At 34.9% G+C, this 19,387-nt stretch overlaps 4 protein-coding genes across 5 annotated transcripts; 3 read left to right on the forward strand and 1 right to left on the reverse strand.

Moving 5' to 3' along the window:
• The first annotated feature begins 322 nt into the window (after window positions 1-322).
• LOC145578824 (uncharacterized) lies at window positions 323-3,287 on the forward strand. The gene is made up of 5 exons (XM_081636124.1): window positions 323-479; window positions 565-724; window positions 2,261-2,413; window positions 2,728-2,903; window positions 3,016-3,287. Exons 2-5 carry the CDS (start codon window positions 581-583, stop codon window positions 3,122-3,124), a joined length of 582 nt encoding a protein of 193 aa, XP_081492250.1. The 5' UTR covers window positions 323-479; window positions 565-580; the 3' UTR covers window positions 3,125-3,287.
• A 3,310-nt stretch (window positions 3,288-6,597) lies between these two features.
• LOC145578825 (uncharacterized) lies at window positions 6,598-7,482 on the forward strand. Its single transcript, XM_081636125.1, has one exon. The coding sequence runs from the start codon at window positions 6,670-6,672 to the stop codon at window positions 7,309-7,311; it is 642 nt and encodes a 213-aa protein (XP_081492251.1). The 5' UTR covers window positions 6,598-6,669; the 3' UTR covers window positions 7,312-7,482.
• A 2,738-nt stretch (window positions 7,483-10,220) lies between these two features.
• On the forward strand, window positions 10,221-13,264 carry LOC145580024 (GCN5-related N-acetyltransferase 6, chloroplastic-like). 2 transcript variants are annotated; one of them, XR_014099257.1, is made up of 9 exons: window positions 10,221-10,599; window positions 10,813-11,011; window positions 11,126-11,178; window positions 11,849-11,885; window positions 11,993-12,058; window positions 12,259-12,363; window positions 12,438-12,602; window positions 12,753-12,829; window positions 12,914-12,973. XR_014099257.1 is itself a non-coding variant. In XM_081637340.1 (9 exons), exons 1-9 carry the CDS (start codon window positions 10,484-10,486, stop codon window positions 12,977-12,979), a joined length of 873 nt encoding a protein of 290 aa, XP_081493466.1. In that variant the 5' UTR covers window positions 10,226-10,483; the 3' UTR covers window positions 12,980-13,264. The 2 variants fall into 2 exon arrangements, 1 of the variants encoding a protein (XP_081493466.1); XM_081637340.1 differs by having other exon boundaries at window positions 10,226-10,599; window positions 12,449-12,602; window positions 12,914-13,264.
• A 14-nt stretch (window positions 13,265-13,278) lies between these two features.
• LOC145580023 (DNA repair protein RAD7-like) lies at window positions 13,279-17,999 on the reverse strand. Its single transcript, XM_081637339.1, has 6 exons — window positions 17,355-17,999; window positions 16,243-16,670; window positions 15,905-16,066; window positions 15,037-15,112; window positions 14,792-14,947; window positions 13,279-13,811 (listed from the first exon to the last, which is right to left on the reverse strand). The coding sequence occupies exons 1-6, from the start codon at window positions 17,997-17,999 to the stop codon at window positions 13,671-13,673; spliced, it is 1,608 nt and encodes a 535-aa protein (XP_081493465.1). The 3' UTR covers window positions 13,279-13,670.
• Between the last annotated feature and the right edge of the window lie 1,388 nt (window positions 18,000-19,387).

Here is a 19,387-nt window from a genome sequence, read left to right on the forward strand (position 1 = left end):
AACTTAGTTATAATATATTATTAAAGATAGACATTATATTGTTATTATTTTCGAATCTAAGTCGAGTTTTATTGTAATTTAAACTTGATGATTGATAATTTAAGCTCGAGGCTCGGCTCGAACTCGAACAATAGTGTAACGAGCCAAGCCTGAGCTACCCAAGCTCGGTCTCGGCTCGGCTCGTTAACACGCACCCATCACCCTAATTCATGTCTCGTCAAAACTTGCAAGTCGCTACCCTACGTGGCTCTGAGGGCACCTGGCTTTATTTTTACCCAAAAAACTAACGCTTGCTTTTAAAACAAAGTAGTGAAAAACACATCCTTAGAGAGTCACAGGGCTCGACGGAGTTCCCACCCCTCGGCCAATTTATCGAGTCGGTTCTTTCACACAACCAACGCAACAACAAGATATGCTTCCTTTGAGTTAATGGAGTTTTAGTTTCCATCGAACACTCTACTATTTCCTACTTCAAATTGGTGATTTAAAGATGAACAATTTTACATTTATTTTCTTTACAATTCGAAATGGTTGGTTTCGATAACATTTTGCTCGTGAATTCAGGGTAATTCGTTTGAAAATGGATACAAATCCGGGTGTTGCAAATAATGTCGAGGAACCAGCTTCATGGGATGAACTTTACAACATAAACTTGATTCCCTCAGAATTATTTGTCAAATTCCGCAAAGAATATGAAGGGTTTAGACTTGGTGTTAATTTAGAGGTATTTTTACTCTTTTTTATTGTAAGGGGTTTATAAGATTCACCTAATTTTATATGTTGAAATTATATATGGTTTCAAATTTAAAGTTTAATCCTTTTTAATTTTCTTGGTGATTTAATTGTTGGGTCTAAAGTATAAATGTATAAAGATGCTGATTGTTATGAATGAAATGGTAAAATTGATGTGGTTGGTTTGGATTGACATGGATTTTGTGGTTGTAGGTGTCATTGTATGAGGCTGAATTATGGCAATGTTCTTTAATAGACATTGGGATGTGTAATCCTGTATTACTGTAACGTGTTTTTAGATTGTTGATTAATTGTCTCTTTAGAAATTTTATTCTTCAAGGATGAATTATTTGAATTATCTTCACTCTATGCAACGATTTTGCTCATTATGGATTTTCAGAGTGTCACTCTAGTAGTCTCATCAGGTTCAAGGACCACTCCGGGTCACATAATCGAAGTAATTTAGGCTATGATTGAAGTTAACAGAATAGAATAGAATATTGGAATCGAGTGAGAGCTAGAAAGAGTAATGAAAACCATTTTTTTTATGGATTGGATGTTAATACAATGGACTGGAATGGAACGATTGTGAGAGCAAGAGGAACAGACATGGTAAGGTCATATGGGTGTGTTCTATTCACCTGCATTTCAATTATTTAAACTTTTTTTAGTTGTAAATTAATTTATGTAACCCTTATTAAGTTTTATCTTAACTTATTTTCCTAAACTTTTTTTATGTGAACTTATTTTTCCTAATTTATCTTATCTAAACTTAATTTTTTCCGATGAAGTGAAAATCAAGTGAATAGAACATGGCCTTTTTAAGTAAGGGAGGGTAATAAGTGGGTGAAATCAAATTAGTCAGATACCCCCATGGCATCCAATAAAGAAACTATCACTATACCCCTTGAACTAGGCAGCCTATAACAAGCTCTTTTGTGATACCATTTCATATCCCAAAATTTCTTCATACCAATTATGGGGATGGTTGTTCTCCAGTTCTTGAAATAATAACTTTTTACTATAAGTGGATTCTTCTTGACTTGACATTTTATACGGGGTTGTTTATGGAGTGTTGATGCTGCAAGTATCATTTTGGAAATGTATGCAATTTGAGGCCATATAATATACCATTGTACTATTATTAAGTAGGATTTCATCAGTTCTTAGGACTTAGGATTACTACATTAACTAGTTGATACAGAACAATCAGTATTTTGCTTAGTGTGTGTTTCATGCATGAAATGTAGTACTAGTTTATGCTTTTCTTGGGAAGTGTATATGTGGAACAAGGCATGGCAACTGAGTTAGTAGGTCGGAATTTACCAACTTGATGGTCAATTTTTGCAAATTAGAGTTTGATGGATGCCAGGATTATGGATAGAAATACAATCAAAATTGTTCTTTGTGGACAGTAGAAGATCTAGAAAGCTTTTTCCTTTCTATATTATTCTCTGGTGAGGAAGGGGAATAGAGTTGTAACTTGTCTGAAAGAGCACATGGCTAATGCACTGATATTTTGATGCAGTTTTATAATTCACCAATCAATGATTTCCAGACAAAGCTTGTACTAAAGCCTTTGTCCAACGAGAGAAGATGGAAGTTCATATATGAGCCCATACATCAAGATGTGCGCGTTCTTTCTAAGAAGATTCCCATAACAAAATTCCTTAATCTGCAGGTTAATTCTTTTTCTTCTGAGAATAATTTTGTTAAACCTGAAGTGCCAGAAAATCATGTTTTACTTTTGCTCAGCAGATCTTTATCTTTTATAAGACCTTAAGCATCAGTAATTTGCAGGTTTAGTTTCCTTCCTCTCGGCATATCTTCATCTTTGTTAGACCTTAAGCATCATTAGTCTTATTTTGTGACTCATGTGGGCATTAAAGTCTTCTACTCTTCTGCCATCATCAGACAGTTGCATGTCTTTTAATTATCTTATTTTATAAACTGATATGTGTATGGAGTAGGAAATTAAGTTTCTGAATTGTGCAGGTTGGCATTGGTCATAATTTTTCATTGGGTGCTATCGGGTGGAAATGGAAGCTTACTTCATGTTTGGGAGGAGATAATATATCTCGGATTCGGAATAAGACATCACTTGGATTGTGTGAGGGTGTGGATTTCCGGTTTGGCTGGAGGGCTGATTATGTTCTTCCAGAAATTACTGGGTGAGTATAATATTCTGCATAATACCATTACTGAATGCATTATTGTGGTGTTTGTCTGCACTGTTGTTACTTTTGGTCTTGTATTAACAATTCCTTTGGTGTGTTTTCATAGTGCTCTAGGCACAGGAGAACCATTATTCAACATGAACTCAGGACGCCTGGAAGCATCACTTGACAGGGTTGAGGCTATCTTCACTCACGGAAATGAACAATATCCCTGAGGGAAATATCGGGGCAGTATGAAAATCTGTGTCTTGTATTCATAGTCATATTTGTACTTGTACAGCTTTGTTTTCATCCTCCACTTCTTTCATTGTTTTTCTTAAAATAAAGTCTGTTTTTTTTATTTGTTGAGAAATAAGCAAATATAAATTTGACCTATATATTTTTAGCTGGTTCATGTTCTTGGCAATTTGCTCTAAGTTCAGACAACTCTGTCATCAAATAGGGTCATAGGCTTTACATTCACTATATAAACTAGTCTCATAGTAGTTGACATGCTGTCTTCACGTCAGAGAATTTCCAACAGTCGGCCAGTTTGTGCTGACTGTGCACGAATCGATATAAGCAAATAAGCAATCAGTTTTCATTCTTAATCTCCTGAATCAAGCGAAATTGTGCAAGTACAGGAAAGGTAGAACATATCGATGTTGTAAAAGAAAATGTGATGGTCAGCTTGTCTTAATCTATTACCTCCGTTTTATATTATTTGCAACGATTTGACATAGAGTAGAGAGGAAAATTTTCTAATTGTTGCAAATAATATGAAACGGAGGTAGTATCTCTTTTAGTCACGCGTGGCCTATTGTTAGCTGTACAGCTGAATCGTCTGGATGGCATGTGAATGTTCATCTGCAGTCAATGTCCTATATTCTTGCTTCGAACTTTCCTCTCTTGTAATTTCTGGGAATTATTCTCTCTATTTGTACATGTTGGATGTTACTAGATGTTACTTGCACTTCCTAGGCACAGTCTCGTAGCTTTCAGGCTTTCATTAGAATGAAGAAAACGTTCATAGTTTCATTGTCCATGAGATTTTTTTTGTTTATCTTGAAGCTTACCCTTCCTTTTTACTAGGCCTGCAATCTCAATTGGGCTTTTAATTTACTGGGTCCAAGTCTCGTTATAATATTTAGTTTGTTTGGTTATTATGGATTCAAATTCTTTCGACGGGAGGTTTTGTGTGTGGCCAGCTAACACAGTAATCTCACCGATTTACTAACCCTTTCAATAAAGTAATCCGTGACCAGACGTGGTAATCCCTTACTGAACCTAGTAACCCCTGATCAAGTAACTCCTGACTGACCTAGTAACCCCTAACCGAGTAACCCCTCCGACCTAGTAACCTCTGACCGACCAAGTAACCCCTGACCTAGTAACCCTTGACCGACCTAACAACACCTGACCGATTTAATAATCCCTGACCTAGTAACCCTTGACCGACCTAGCAACACCTGACTAATTTAGCAACCCCCGACCAAATAACCCCTGGCCTAGTAACCCCTTACCAAGTAAATAACCGTAATGTTGCACCACCCTTAAACTCCACCACACCGCTCACCCTTAAACTTGCTGTTCCACATTTAAACAATTGTTAACTGTAAATCCGATTTTTGTTTAAACGTAAAAACCATACGCTTCACATGTTTCTGAATTTTCTTCTTCAGCTCACCCCTTCAGATTCCACCCAATTTCCAAAAATATTAAAAAATCTTGAACCACCGCATCATCTCCCACACAGATCACATTATTTCCACAAGCATCCCATCACCATTTCGAAACCCAGAAAAACGAATTTGTACCTGATCTATTGAAACTTGGGGGAAATGTAGAGTTTGGAGCTTCGAGGAGATTTGGGTTGATCTGGAGCTTCGATGACGAGTTGAAGACGGCGACGATGATGGCGAGATGAAGACGGCGACGACGGCGAGATGAAGTCGACGATGGCCAGCTGAAGATGACAATGGAAGTCGGTGCTCCGGCCATTGATGGTTAAAGAGAGAAAGTTAGAAGGAGAAAGTGAGAGGAGGAGAGAGAAATTTTTTTAAAAATATACGGCTCACCGCACAGTGTTCTTCCAATCTGATTGTTTCAAAAATCTAGAAATGAAATCTAATCTGATTTGAATTTGGTATTTTGAATTGGATTGAATTGAATATTAAAAAATAATTCAAAATTTGTAGACATGTCATGCTCATTAGGAATTATAAAAATTTCAAGCACCCGAAAGTAGAATAAGAATTGTTAAATTTGAACATCATACTACTCTTGATTCATAAATTAATTACTCCGTAAACAAAAAATCCTCACAAAAAGCCACATAAACAGACATAACACATTTAAATTATTCGCAAATATTAAATACAGTACAAAATAACCTAAATGTAGAAATTAATTAATGATACGAAAATAATCAAAAGACTAAAATAGCCTTTTTCAAAATAAAAAAACTTATTCGCCATTTCACCAGGCTTTCAGTTTTTACATTTTTTATTTTGCAATTCATTTCACTCGTCAATTTTTTCCATTCATTCACCATTTCAATCACCATTTTTTTTTTTTTTTTTTTTTTGCAATTCATTTCATTTCACCATTCCCCTCAAAATTCTTCAATCTAAGCCTTAGAGACGAAGAAGTCATTCATTGCTCATAAACCATCAGGTCTAAGGTTTTTTTTTTTGTTTAATTTTTTTTTTGTTGAATTGTTGTAATTTTTCATTATAAGTACCCCTATCTATGTTTTTCGGGGGGTACTGTTTACCCCCGGAAATCTTATCTGGTGGGTACTAAAGACCCCCGAAAATCATAGACGGGGGGTACTGGAGACCCCCGTAAATCTTAGACGGGGGGTACTAGAGATCCTTGAAAATCGTATAGGGGGGTGGTGGAGACCTTCGAAAATCTTAGCCGTACAAGATGAAAATTTTATTTTGTTTGATTATTTATCTATTACGGCACCTAATTTTCGCACCTCAAAAAAATCGTCATAGTGCACTTTATTATTGTCTTTGAATTTGTATAGTATTCAATATTAAATAGGATACAAGACTAAATACGTTAGATTTTGGTTGTAAATTAAACAGTAGGGAATAGGGATGATTATGTAGTTAGGAGTATACAAGATTAATTTTAATCATTTAAAAAAAAAGTGTAGAGGATTAAGTTAAAACAAGGACAAAATTAGAATATAATCTTTTTTTAAAAAAATAACTTATTCTGCATTTAGGTGAAATTGTCCTGCATTTAGAGCCTGTTTACGTTTACTTAATTTCAGTTCAGTTCAATTCAGCTTTAATCAGTTCAGTTCAGTTCAGCTCCAATCAGTTCAGTTCAGTTCAGTTCAGCTCTTAATTTCCTTCTTTCATAAAATATTCATTTCAGCTCAGTTCAGTTCAGTTCAGTTCAGCTCCAATCAGTTCAGTTCAGCTCCAATTAGTTCAATTCAGTTCAGTTCAATTCACTTTAGCTCAATTCAGTAAATATGAACAGACCCTTAGTACCCTAAAATTATCCAATAATGCTGTCTCAAACAGTTTAAAATTCCTAATGACATTCCAAACTTTACACCAAAAAGGAGGTGATGAACGTTACACAAAGTCCATTACATGCATGGGTCCCTAAAATACATATCCGTTACATCTTCAACGGCAAATAAAATTTCCCCAAGTTCTTATATAAACAATTCAAAACTTACAACATTAAATAATAATCAACTTAAACCTCTTAATTTCTCTCCCAAAAAAAGAAAACAAATTACAAGAGAAATATGGCAGCATCAAGTTGTAAGCTAAGAAATTCATTTTCTTTTCCAAATCTTTTACTTTCATGCTTAAACTTGATCTTATTCTTACTTTCTACTGCTTCACTTGCTCCTATACTTCTCCTTAAAACACCCCCTACTTCCTTAGGCTATGCTCTTCTTATATCTTCTTCTATATCTCTTTTATCCTCTTTAATCGGGTTTTACTCTCGCCTTACTCACTTGTGTTTTGTGACATACATTTCCTTCCTACTCGCCTCGCTTGCTAGCCAAGTGCTTAGCTTCATGGCCTTGTTTTTGAAGGAGAAAACGAGCCTATCGATGCTCGATTCACCAAGGGATCCTAGAGAGGCGAAGGTGTTGGTGAGGTTGGAATGTGGGATTTTGATGGTTATGTTTATGTTGCAAGTTGTGGTTTTGGTGGTGAGTTGTGTTATTCATAGGTGTTGGGTGAGGGAGTATCAAGGGTTGGAGGAGGAGAGGGAGAAGATGTCGAGGAAGCGGAGTAGAAGGATAGCCGGAATCGATGAGGAATCGGTGGCGAATGGGGCGGCCGCTAAGGTTTCCGAGGACAAGGCTAAGGAGTTGGATGAGAAGGTGAAGAGTAAATTTGGTGAAAAATGGGTTAAAAATGATTTTGAAGGATAAGATATTAAGATGGTTTGATTAAGGTTTATGTTGTGTAATGAGTTAGTATATTTGCACTTTAATTCCGGTTTAAATTATGTATTACTACTAGTAATCTCTGGTCAGCTTCGAAGACAAAATGTTCTATTCTCTCTTATATCCGTTTGGCAATGCTTGAATTCAATTGAAATGATACCCTATCTTTATTTATACTATTGTAAATAATGCTAAAAACTGAATTTTAATTTAAGTACATATTGCAACGGATTTAACAAGTCGACTAGTTTTTATAATATTTATAATTCACTAATATTAGTTAAATTAAAATTTATAAATTGTGTCAAAAGTCAAAATGTGTTAACTAAATTAAAATGTATCTAAACAGATTGAATGGTACTTGAACCACACCCAAATTTTTTTCTTTATAAATGCCATGATTGCCAGCCTACTCAGTTGTAGATTTTCCTCTGTCATTCTAAGCAAATTAAAGCCATTTCAATATGCAGTCCTTGCTGAATATAGTACGGAGTATTAAATTAAACATTCCATTATAATTAATTATATGATATTATTTCTGCAAACAATTTGAACACCCTACAGTACAATCAGAAACATAATTTCAAAAATAAAATAAAAAAATCCGACATAGTGATATGGTAAGGAAACAATACTTGTATAATATAGAAAAAAAAATAAATTAGATAGACAAATGTGATAGATTCCGGTTTTAACTTGTATTATTACAATTGACATATGTGTAAAAAAAAAAAATTAAAAAAAATAAAATAAAAAATTAATATGAAAGTTAGAAGCATTACAATTATTGTTTGAGTAAGTTACAATATACTCGAATATGACTCGGCCTAGCAAAATCCAATCCAAACAACCTATTTGCCGCATACTTTTGTAAAACTGTATATTATTGGCTTGCAAACATTTCAAGCCCATGCCCCAATTAGGGACATACTTATAAAATGAGAAAATGGACTAGCTCATTGACAGCTTAAACAAAAATAGGAGTAAGAGAGTGTCAAAGGTCAAGAAGTCAATAATTGTTGCATATCAGTGAAAGCAATCACATTAATGATTAATACTACTGTCCTTTCACTACAAGAAAATAACTTTTTCGTAGCGATTATTTTAACCTTTAGTATCGATTGTAATTGCAACAAAAAGCTTTCCCAACGAATGATCATTCGATACAATATCCCCCGTTGCCTTAGCCTTTAGTAGTGGTTTTCAATATCGTTGGGGTTGGCCTTAATAATCGATACGAAAAACTACATCCAATCGTGGTGATTATTGTAGCGATTACAATCGCTATAAATGTTGAACTCATTTTCTTCAAAAAAAAAAAAAAAACATGCACGTGATCTTTATAAGATTCGAACATGCAACCTCAAACTCTTATAGTAAATGTTTCACCAATAAGCTATGATATATTTTATGTATTCTTTGTCAAACAATATTTATATATCTAGTGTTGAAAAGACTTTACGTATCGATTTTTGGGATTTAGTGGCGATTGTAAATGATACGATTTCTCAAAATTATATAAATGTGTAAATATAGTGTGGATAGATATTATTATGTTTTCCGTATCGATTTTATTTGGGAAAACCATGACGATTGTAAAATGATACGACTTCCTTAATGATTTCACAAACATACTTGCATATTGTAGCGAATGTACAATCGCTACGAAATAATCGCTACGAAAAGACATTTTTCTTGTAGTGTTTGTATAAAATAATTAGCAAATTGTAAAGGGAATAAGATACCGTGGGCAATGGCTGCCACCTGAAAAAATCAACTTATGTTTCAGATTTTTAGCAATTAGTTTTAGGTTAGAAACAATGTACTAATTATAATTATGTCTTTTCTTAGTTTTGGGTCAACATTATGAAACTCAGTTAGTCAATTCCCTTTCAATGTCTTTTCTTGAGGAAGTTTATAGCACAATTTCAATATAGGTATAAATCATTCGAGTACAAGACCATAATCATGTATCATCATCACATCCTCTTATAATTTTCAATTGCATATCTTGAACACGCATAAAGTTGAATCTCTTATAATTTTCAATTGCGTATCAGTACGCATAAAGTTGTATCTCTAAAGCAGTGTGGTGAGATGCAATCATGCAACACACCATCAATGAACCCCGTTATGCTCACATGTCACAAAAACACCTTACTTGATGATCAAACTCCCTCGTATACCTGTCAATAATCAATAAGAGGAAGCTTGTTTAGTGGAGTAAGAGGGAAGAGAAAATTATAGAGGGGGTAAGATAGATGAAATCCAGTGTTTCTTTAGGGACGATAAATAGTTTAAATGGGATAAAATAGGAATGAAGCACAATCTATCCCAACAATTTAATATGTAGGAAGGACTAGCAAGGTGGCATATTAAGGAAAAAAGGAAATTTAAAAAGACAAAACTGCCCTTAATATAAAAGGAAGGCATGGTAAAAGTAGTCAAGTTACTTTACCACTTCCCGTAAAAAAATAAATAAATAAAATAAAATAATAAATAAATAAATAAAACTTTGTCGCTTATCTCAATCTTATCCCTAACTCATACTAAACCGCGTAAGAAACTTATTATATGATTATCCCTTCTCATATTCGTATCTCTATCCCATCCTTTTATCCTTATCTCTAACATCAAATGCTTATAAATTTCAAACACTTTATACATCAAAACCTCATAAACTCACACCTAACATACTTCAAATAAACCATCCTTAAACCATATCATTAACCATAATAATTGAATTAAAAAATAAAAACATAAAATAATTGCCACAACCAAAAGGATCACATGAAATTTCCACTTCAACTGAATCAAGTGGAGATGTGATTAAGACAATAATTTCTCTCTCTTGAATTGATGGGAAAGTATTAACTACCCCACCATTCAATCCACATGCCCATACAAAATCCATTTACAAATCCAGCTAAAACTTATGGTCATTTCTATTAAAATCTCATTTTTGGTCCCACATAACTCCCCTTAAACTTGACTGGCTTGTAGTTTAAAACGTTGCCATTTCTTCCTCCATCACATTGCTTCTTTTTGGCATTTTTCCTGCAGTTTATTATGTATGCAATATGCATCTAATCCACTAAAACTTCAATATTTCAATCCATTTTTTTTAGCTTAAAGTTTCATTTTATCCATTAACTTAATGTACAACATGTTTTCAAAGCTTGCTTTATCCTCTCAACCTGCCTTCTGCAAGTATTACTCAACATGTACCGAACCATGCCGTGGAAGAACCCGTCGCGACATGATCTGTAGAATGTAAGTTACATATCATCCTTTATTCTTTCTTATAACAAACTTGAATGAGAATCGAATCCCTGACACAGTAACACCTATATTCTATATTCCCTCTATCCCATAATAAAACTCGACTTGTATTTTCAAGGTCAAGGACCATATATTAATAACAGAGAATATATATCATACATCACTAAGTGTGACATGTGACATAAATCATGGTTTTATCATCAGGGAAATGCAGGCAACACCCTTTCTAGGAGTAGAAGGAGGTGTAACGAGGCGAACACAATCACCTTGTTTCGATACAACGATAGAGAAATCAGACCTTCAGTTTACGAAATTGCAGGAATTAGATACAGAGATTAACCAAGAAAGCAGAAGTTTTGGGATGTTTGTGGCTAGAGAAGCAGAGCTTAATGAAGAATATTGGGTATGTTATTACTTATTACTTACATTATATAAGAATTAATAATATAAGCCAGATTATTACATGAGATATTTTGGAATTTATATAAATTGGGTTGTCCAATTGTATTTGTGGTAGACAGCAGCCTGGCTTCGTGCCGAAAGTCACTGGGAGGATCGACCAAATGAAAGGTACATTTAACTGTAGTTAGGTGGAATATATACAAACAAAATTAAACCTTAATAAAATCCAAATTTATTTTATATCGCAATTTTGTTTAATCATTTTCATAATACTCTATGTTAATATATATCTATATATGCAAATTAAATATTTTATCAAGTTATTAGGTGTATAAATAGAGCCAAGATTGAGAAAGTTTCAGTTATAACTATGAAATACAAGTGAGATATCGTAATCTCCAACAGCTGAGGGCTACTTAAAAGTTAAGCCCCGTTCACTTTACCTTATTTTTGCTGAAATAAAATTAATTTTGCAGAACTGAAATTAATTTTACAGAACTAAAATTATTTTTGCTGAAGTTAAATTAATTTATTGAACTGAAATTAATTTTAAAGAACTGAAATTAATTTTACTAAATATTATTTTTTTAATTAAGGTGAAGTGAACAGGGCCTTACTAGATAATTTTTTCCGAATATGACCTTAGGCTATTACATTCCCGAAAATGCCATGAATATATTTATCATCAAATATGTATCTTAAACATATGACGACTATGAAATGGTTAGACTTTAACCAAAAAAAAGTTTTTATGTTAATATAAAGTTGAAACTACACATGGTTAATTAGCCATGTAACTAATGATAAATACTAACATTATTTGTCTTCAATAAATCAGATATGCTGAGAGCTACAAAAGGAAATTCGCAGACCAGGTATATGTTTAAAACAATTAATTTACCACTTACAACGTTCCAATCTACTGTAAAATGTATCACAATTAGTCCTGATACTAATTACCTCTTATAATCATTTTAACTAGGAATACAATGCTTTAAAAAGAAGATGCAGGGGATACCAAGGCCAACAGTCTACATGTATTATCGCGGTATATCCTCCATACAATGAAAGATTGAAATTATACATCTATAATTTGGTTCTTCTATCATCCCATGCCATAATAATTCAATTATAATCTCACAATTGACGATGTAATTATCATATATATACCACATAATACTCTGGATAACCTTTTGTTATTTCATGCAAAATCGATATTAATTAAGAAGCTGTCCTATTGCAATGCAGGTAAAGAAGGAAGCTAATAACGTTAAACATACCATACTCAAAAGTGTGGTAGGAACTTTGGATTTGAGTATTCGATACTTGCTGCAAGGAGAATCATTTCCTGGGGTAACAAAAATTAGCCTTAAACTCTTATATTAATCCAGAAGTTAATCGTATGAAATTTTCTAAGAAACAAGAAGTTATATTCTAGGAAAGAGTTCAGGCACCTTTATTCTGTAGCATTGAGAAGAAGGAAGCAAGCAGATACGGTTATATTGCAAACTTATGTGTTGCAAAATCAGCTCGGCGCAAGGGCATTGCCCTCAACATGTTGAAGTTTGCAATAGAATCTGCAAAATCAAAGGGTAACGCTTGATAAATATTGAAGATTTTATAAGAAAATAACAAAGTATTCTAGATGATTAGCTAGTAATTAGTAATTACAAACTTGAAGATTAGTTTCCGAAATCCTTTTTAATGGTCTTTGTTGAATGTTGATTTTCGACTTGTAACAGGTGCAGAAATGATATTTGTTCATGTTCATAGAAAGAACACACCAGCTCGGCAACTGTATCAGAGATTGGGTTTTGAGGTAAAAATAGTGAAATTAAATAGGTTGTTATATGTTAAGTTCATGATTAAAAAGCTCAACCGATTTGTTGCATCATTTCATCAGATTCTAGAAGTTGCAAGCCAGCAATTAGTAGAGGAACAGATGTACCTGCTTAGCTGCAAGACATAATTCAAAATCGGACATATTCCCCTGGTTACATATTATTTCCTACATTCATTCTACAGATTTACACCCGAGCATACCAAGAACTGTGCTCCCAGTAAGGCGCGTGCACATATACTGCAATCATATGTAAATTTTATTGCAACAAATTACTGCGTCTGTTGCATTATGCAAAATGCTGTCTGAAATAGCCTCGTAGAAAATCTCCATTGCAAAAATTCTAACATGATATATTGAAAATATGCTCTCCAAAGATGGTCAAAGCTATTATTGTGTATAAATGTCGATACATTGAATATGTGCTCCGAACGAACCATCAAAGATGGTAAAAGTAATTATTGTAAATAATTCAAAGGTCAAAATGTTGCAAGTATTAAGTAACGATTACAAAAACAAAAAGAATGAAAGGAAGCATTTGCTTGCTATATTACTGAGGTAACATTATACTGTCCAAAGACATTGACAAAAACATTAGCAACATGTGCTAAAATGTGATCCCTGTATTCTGATCACAAAATCTACCATTAGTCTAGCTATTGACTTCTCTGTACAAAAATAAAATGTTGTAAGGGCAATTACAAGTCACAAAATTGCCATAAGAATGGGTTGAACCATTTCACAAAGTTAGATTGAAACAAAAATATTATCAGGGAATTGTTGCCTTATATGAAGCATTGCGAGCCACCAAAATGTAGAATCAATATGGAGTAAAGGTGGAATAATGCAATGGTCCTTGTTGGAAACCTGGTCTCTTGATATGCTCCAGAATTGGAGTCAGCTTCAACCCAACAATATGTAAATGTTGGTTTGAGTGGCCGTCCACAAAAACCTCCGTAACCTGGCCAAAGTAAATCATAGAGATATTAGAGTGACAATCACTAACACCTGAAATACCACTAAAACCTACTTTAGAATTTCTAAAAAGATCAGACGATTGTGCATTTGCGCACCACAACAGCGCATATTATAGTCCCAAAAGAAATTAAGTCTATTTTGTTGTAGATATCAGAAATGCAAATATAATCTGACTGTTCACCTGAAGCTGGGACTTTGGGGCTATTTCTTATACTCTGACAAAGAAACTTAAACTTGATCTTCTTCAGTAAATGTGTGTTTTCCAACACTTATTTGGACTTAATCTGAAAGCTAATAGCTTATTGGAACTCAATTTTCTAGATTTACAAGGTACTTTGTCTGAGTTTATATTATCTAAAAAGTGAGAGCATATAGACAGGGTATCACTGAAAAAACTCTCTCTCGTAGTATGGACATGCAAAGTACTCTCACAGAGAAGGATAGTTATGGCATTTCAGCTTGATTTTTTTAATCCCAAATCAAATGTGGCCAACCTCATTAGAGGAGAGAGTAACAAAGTAATTGCTCACTGATATGTATGCTAGTCGCCTAAGCCATGTGCCTAAAAATTCTCACTAAATTTATACTTCTCTGTTTTTTTTATACTTGCAATACACCTTTTATCACGCTTTTTGAGGAGGTGATTAAACTAGGTAAACGAATGAATTAAACTATGAAATTTAAACCGTAGTAACTTATCCCTTTCTTCTTATAGGTGGTAAAATTTTGTAAATTAATTTATCCGTTTACCTAGTCTAATATCTTTCTTAAAATGCGTACCGAAGGGGTGTGTTGCAACTAAATAAAGACGGAGGAAGTACATTCAAGCACACTAACACACGCATAAAGCAGTAAAAATACAAACCTGGCCTTGTTAATAATATGGTGTAACCAAAGGTAATTGGAAATCAGGCTAAATAATTCCCACTAGTCATTACAAGTTATGAGCAAGGATTAATGTACCTGTGTGCAACCAAAAAGTTTGAGCAACCTGAGAGATAAGCAGCTATCTGCAATTAATCCCAGTGCCTCGTTTGTAAGGAGACGGCACCAGGAGAGATCCAAGCTCTCGAGATTTTTGCAACGCCTAGCCAGAGAAATGGTGGTATTCTGACCAACCTGTAGAAACAAACATATTCTAAGAATCCAAACTATAAATGGATCGTTCAGATATCTCAAGGACATGCAAAAGAAAGAATGGGCATCACCTTGGAGATGTTATTAAGAGATAAATCCATCAAAGATTCTCCAGAGGTTTCAAGGAACGCGGCAATAGCATCATCACTGTCACAGAAAGGATGCAATGATCAGGGGATTTTGCCCTTGAGATTAACCAAAATGAAGATAAATCACAGACTTCGATAGTTCGCTATTCTACAAATTTATAAGACACCGCTAACAAAGTCGATGATCAGAGATTTTTAAAAAAATGAAAAAAAAAAAAAAAAAAAGGCAATGTGCTTGTTAGAGATCATCCTATCGTGGATCCATGGGTTTAAATAGAGGACTCTTAAGATTCTATTAAGAATACTGTGTTCAAGCCAACCAAATAAAGGAAATCGAGAAATTCACTCCCTCCACATTTTTCCACACTTGCCTTCACCAACTATCCAATATTATTTGCACAGGCCTTTGCAAGTAAATTCTCTAACTCCAACACGGCAACACCACACTTTTTACTTAATTTTCATCTCTATCCATTCCTCTTATGATTGTGCCAAAGGCAAGTGTGCATATACAACAGATAGAGATAAGGAATCACAAATAAGCAATTAACGCACATATCAATCATAATTTATGTACCAACATTGAAAGTAAATCAAGCAGCAAAAATGGAATGAAAAACCTGGACAAACCTGAACAATCCCACAAGACCCTGATGTACCCAGATGCACCAAAAAATAAAATAAAACTCAAGCCTCTCCAGATAATTTCCTACATACATTCTTATAGTCTAAACTGAAGTACAACTGAGAACAAAACAGTGTTGTTTGAAAAAATGATACTAAAAGCTCAACAAAATTGATAAGACAGCAACAGGGTCAAGCATTAAATAACTGAAGCACCAAAAATTACCTGAATGGAGAACGACAAAGTTTCAAATCTTGAATACTGCGACAGCCATTTGTAATATATGCCATGCCAACATCAGACAACTTCCCCAGATAGCTAAGATCGAGGACACGTAACTGAGAACACGTATTGGCAATAACCTTCAGAGAAGAATCGGTCAAATTTCTGCACAAAGAAAAGAAGGTGGTGAGCAGGACATGCTAATTAGTTGAAAGACCACAATGGAGGGAAAAACTTGCCACATATGTTTGACAAGAGAAGCATAGCACGCTGAAGATATTGATCCAATTACAGGAAGACAAGAAAAAAAAAATAGTACTCAGGAGAAAAAATCAACTTACACACAGTTGGCCAAAACAAGCTCCTTCATGTTCTGACCGTTTTCCTCGAATAATTTTTTTATAAATTTGTCAGACACACTGACTATGCCCTTGAGTGACAACACTTCCAATGCTTTCAGCTGCTGAAGTTTAGGAAGGATACGCATTGCATCTAAAGTATCACAATCATCAAGATATAATTCTTGCAAAATCAACCCCAGTGAATTAGCAATACTGTCAATGCCAACATCTGTCAAAAGAGAGCATTGACTGAGATTCATAGATCTCAGGGCAGGGGCAGATGAAACAAGTGCAGCAAGGCCAGCATCTGAAATACGGCAACCACCTTTCAACGAAATAGTTGTCAATGCTTCCAATCCTTTTGGTACTAAAGCCTTCCGCAATGAAGAGTCAGATACACAATGTCCGCACAGGTCAAGTTGTAAAACCTAATTTTATATGGAAAATAATAATTAGCATTACAATATTTGCTTAATAGAAAACGATGTAATATGAAAAAAAGAATGCAAAGCTGCTTGTCTTCCCATTGTAGAGTGTACCAGGACTAAAACAAATCTACTTTTCATTTACAAGGAGAAACCAGGTTGTTTGCTTAACTCCCAATGGCCAAGTTAATAACATCTCAGATAATAAAGATGAATATGCCATTGCTTTTAAGAATCAAATCTAGCATAGTCAACTGCAGGATGACTCAGGTACATGTATTACAATTAATAATAAGAAAATAGACACCTGACATGAAGCTGCACAACAGAAGGGCTTGCAGTCTAGCTAAAAAGCAACTTTTCCAAACATATACGCACATAGTACACTAGGAATATCTCACCAAAACCATGAAGGCGAAGGAAACATGAGATCGCAGATACCAATTAGTATGCTTATAACCAGCAGGTAAAGCTTAACTTCTAATATTATGGCCATGGCACAAGTTCAAACATAAGTAATAACCAGGTAAAATAACAGTATGAATGTATGATAAAGTCCAAATTAAGCTCATCTCACACATTTGGAAAAGAACTAAGGATATACAAGCTACTAAAGCTAAGAAAATCAACTTCAATTTCACCAATACATTAAAAACAAAGCATAAGGAAAAAAGCAATCCAATATACCGTCATGATTTTCGAGTCACAAGCTTCAAACAACTTCTCAAACACACGCTCTTCTAGCCACGAACAATCACTAAGGCGTATCTCTGAAGGAGACCCGTCAAGAAGAAGACCGAGAAAATGTGGATTCATCTTCCTAGAATCACAAAGCAACCGACTAAGCTTGTTCCTCAATGCATCTGGGACACTGTCAAGAGAAGTGATTGCATCAACATTCTCTGCCAGGACATTCAAGCACAAACTTATCAATGAAGGGGCCTCTCGCTTCCTGCACTCAGGGTCCCTTTCTTTCCTAGGAGTCCAAGATACTAATGGAAACCCTTCTTTAACAGAACTCGAATAACGTGCTTGACGATTCGAGTTCTTCTCTCTATCCCTTATAATTTTCATGGCAGTTGAAAATGGTCCAGGCCAATCTTCAACATTCCCAACTGAATCTTCTGCTTGCATTTCTTCTTCATCATCGTCCTCGTCATTCACATCATTCTCTTCTTCCCAAGCATCAAAAAAAGCATACTTCGAAGCATTTCGCCTTGCTATATCTTTATGTTGAGCCCTCAAATCCTTAGTACGCTCCTCAAGTACTACATTCTCATGAACATCATCATCCATCTTATTCACCAAACCTCCCATCTCACTACCAACCATAGAAAGTTGAACAGCTAAATCCAATTCTACATCATTGAATTCGCCATCACTTTCGGACTTTACACCTTTCCCCTTCTCCTCTCTACTAAAACTCCCTGAAATTGCACCTTTCCCCTTCTCTTCTCTACTAAACCTTCTTCTTGAGCTCTTCAATCTCTCATTCTCAAAATCATCATTTCCTTATTCAAAACAGCTTTTCCTTTTCCCTTTCCCTTTCCGTTTCCCGTAAGGTAATCGCATTCTTCCAATAAGTTCTTCAATTTTTCCATCGCTGACATAAAACCAAAAGACAAATTTCCCTCCATCTTTCTCTCATTCTCACAATCACCATTTTCTTCAATCAAAATGTCCTTTCCCTTTCCCTTTCCCTCCTTACTGGTATTGTTTTCGCGCTCATTCGACAAATTCTTCACTACCTTTATCCCTGACCTTAAACTCAAACACCCATTTCCCTCTATCATTGCCTCATCCTCAAAAACACCACCTACTTCAATCAATTTACCCTTTTCCATTCCCTCTTCACTAGAATCGATTTCGCGCTCATCCCCCAAATTCTTCGCTACCTTCGTCCCTGACCTTAAACTCAACCACCCATTTTCTTCCTCCGAACAATCAAAATCCTCCCTTTTCAACTTCTTCAAACACTCTTCCACAATCGAATCACAATCAGAAACCCTAACACTATTCTCATCAAATGAACTCAACCCTAAACCATCAAAACAAATCACATCTTTAACTTCATCATCCTCCAAATGAAATTGCATAGTCTTACCAACAGTCTCCTTTCTCCGACGCTTAGCGGTGTAATCAGAAGCCAATTTCCGGGTATTCTCCTCGAAATTCGGCTTCGAAGCGAGACGATTACTTCGGCGAATAGGTGGGGCCGACATCGAAGTCAAATTGGACTCAAAATAGACGGAATTAGGGGTAGAATTGGTTGAATTTGCTAATGATTGAATGGTTTTGGAAGGAGTAGTGGGTTCAATAAACCCATTAATTTCTAGGGTTTTGGAAGAAGATTGAGGGTTTGGAAATGGGGGAATTTCTCGGGACCTGAGAACCGGCATTTGGGGAGAGAGGAGAGAGAAAATGGAAGAGGGAAGAAGAGAGGAGAGAGAAAGGCAGTTTTGGAAGAATGACCGGAAAACGGCTCAGGAATGTTGGGGGATATTGGAGTGATGTTGTAAATGGGAGTGTTGGTTTCTTCTTCTAGAAGTTTTTTATTTCCCGCCAATTATTGTGACGTTATTTTTTTTTTTTTGGGAAATAATAGGGTGTTGTTAATTTTGATTAAAATTAAAATTCATTTATTGGATTGACTTTGGGCGTGTTCGGCGCTAGTTTTTGAGTAACTTTTAGGTAGTTTTAGTGGTTTGACCAAGTCAAAT

Source organism: Chenopodium album, chromosome 14, assembly GCF_948465745.1.
Source record: "Chenopodium album chromosome 14, dcCheAlbu1.1, whole genome shotgun sequence".
Taxonomy (NCBI): Eukaryota; Viridiplantae; Streptophyta; class Magnoliopsida; order Caryophyllales; family Amaranthaceae; genus Chenopodium; species Chenopodium album.

Coding starts and splice junctions, on each gene's coding strand:
- LOC145578824 (XM_081636124.1), top strand. CDS start 581: ATGGATACAAATCCGGGTGTTGCAAATAATGTCGAGGAACCAGCTTCA. Junction 2,414..2,727: donor CAAAATTCCTTAATCTGCAG/GTTAATTCTTTT, acceptor TGAATTGTGCAG/GTTGGCATTGGTCATAATTT. Junction 2,904..3,015: donor GTTCTTCCAGAAATTACTGG/GTGAGTATAATA, acceptor GTGTTTTCATAG/TGCTCTAGGCACAGGAGAAC.
- LOC145578825 (XM_081636125.1), top strand. CDS start 6,670: ATGGCAGCATCAAGTTGTAAGCTAAGAAATTCATTTTCTTTTCCAAAT.
- LOC145580024 (XM_081637340.1), top strand. CDS start 10,484: ATGTACAACATGTTTTCAAAGCTTGCTTTATCCTCTCAACCTGCCTTC. Junction 11,886..11,992: donor AAAGGAAATTCGCAGACCAG/GTATATGTTTAA, acceptor CATTTTAACTAG/GAATACAATGCTTTAAAAAG. Junction 12,059..12,258: donor AGTCTACATGTATTATCGCG/GTATATCCTCCA, acceptor ATTGCAATGCAG/GTAAAGAAGGAAGCTAATAA.
- LOC145580023 (XM_081637339.1), bottom strand. CDS start 17,999: ATGGTTGGTAGTGAGATGGGAGGTTTGGTGAATAAGATGGATGATGAT. Junction 16,067..16,242: donor CTTGTTTTGGCCAACTGTGT/GTAAGTTGATTT, acceptor TTCTTTGTGCAG/AAATTTGACCGATTCTTCTC. Junction 13,812..14,791: donor AACTTTTTGGTTGCACACAG/GTACATTAATCC, acceptor TACTTTGGCCAG/GTTACGGAGGTTTTTGTGGA.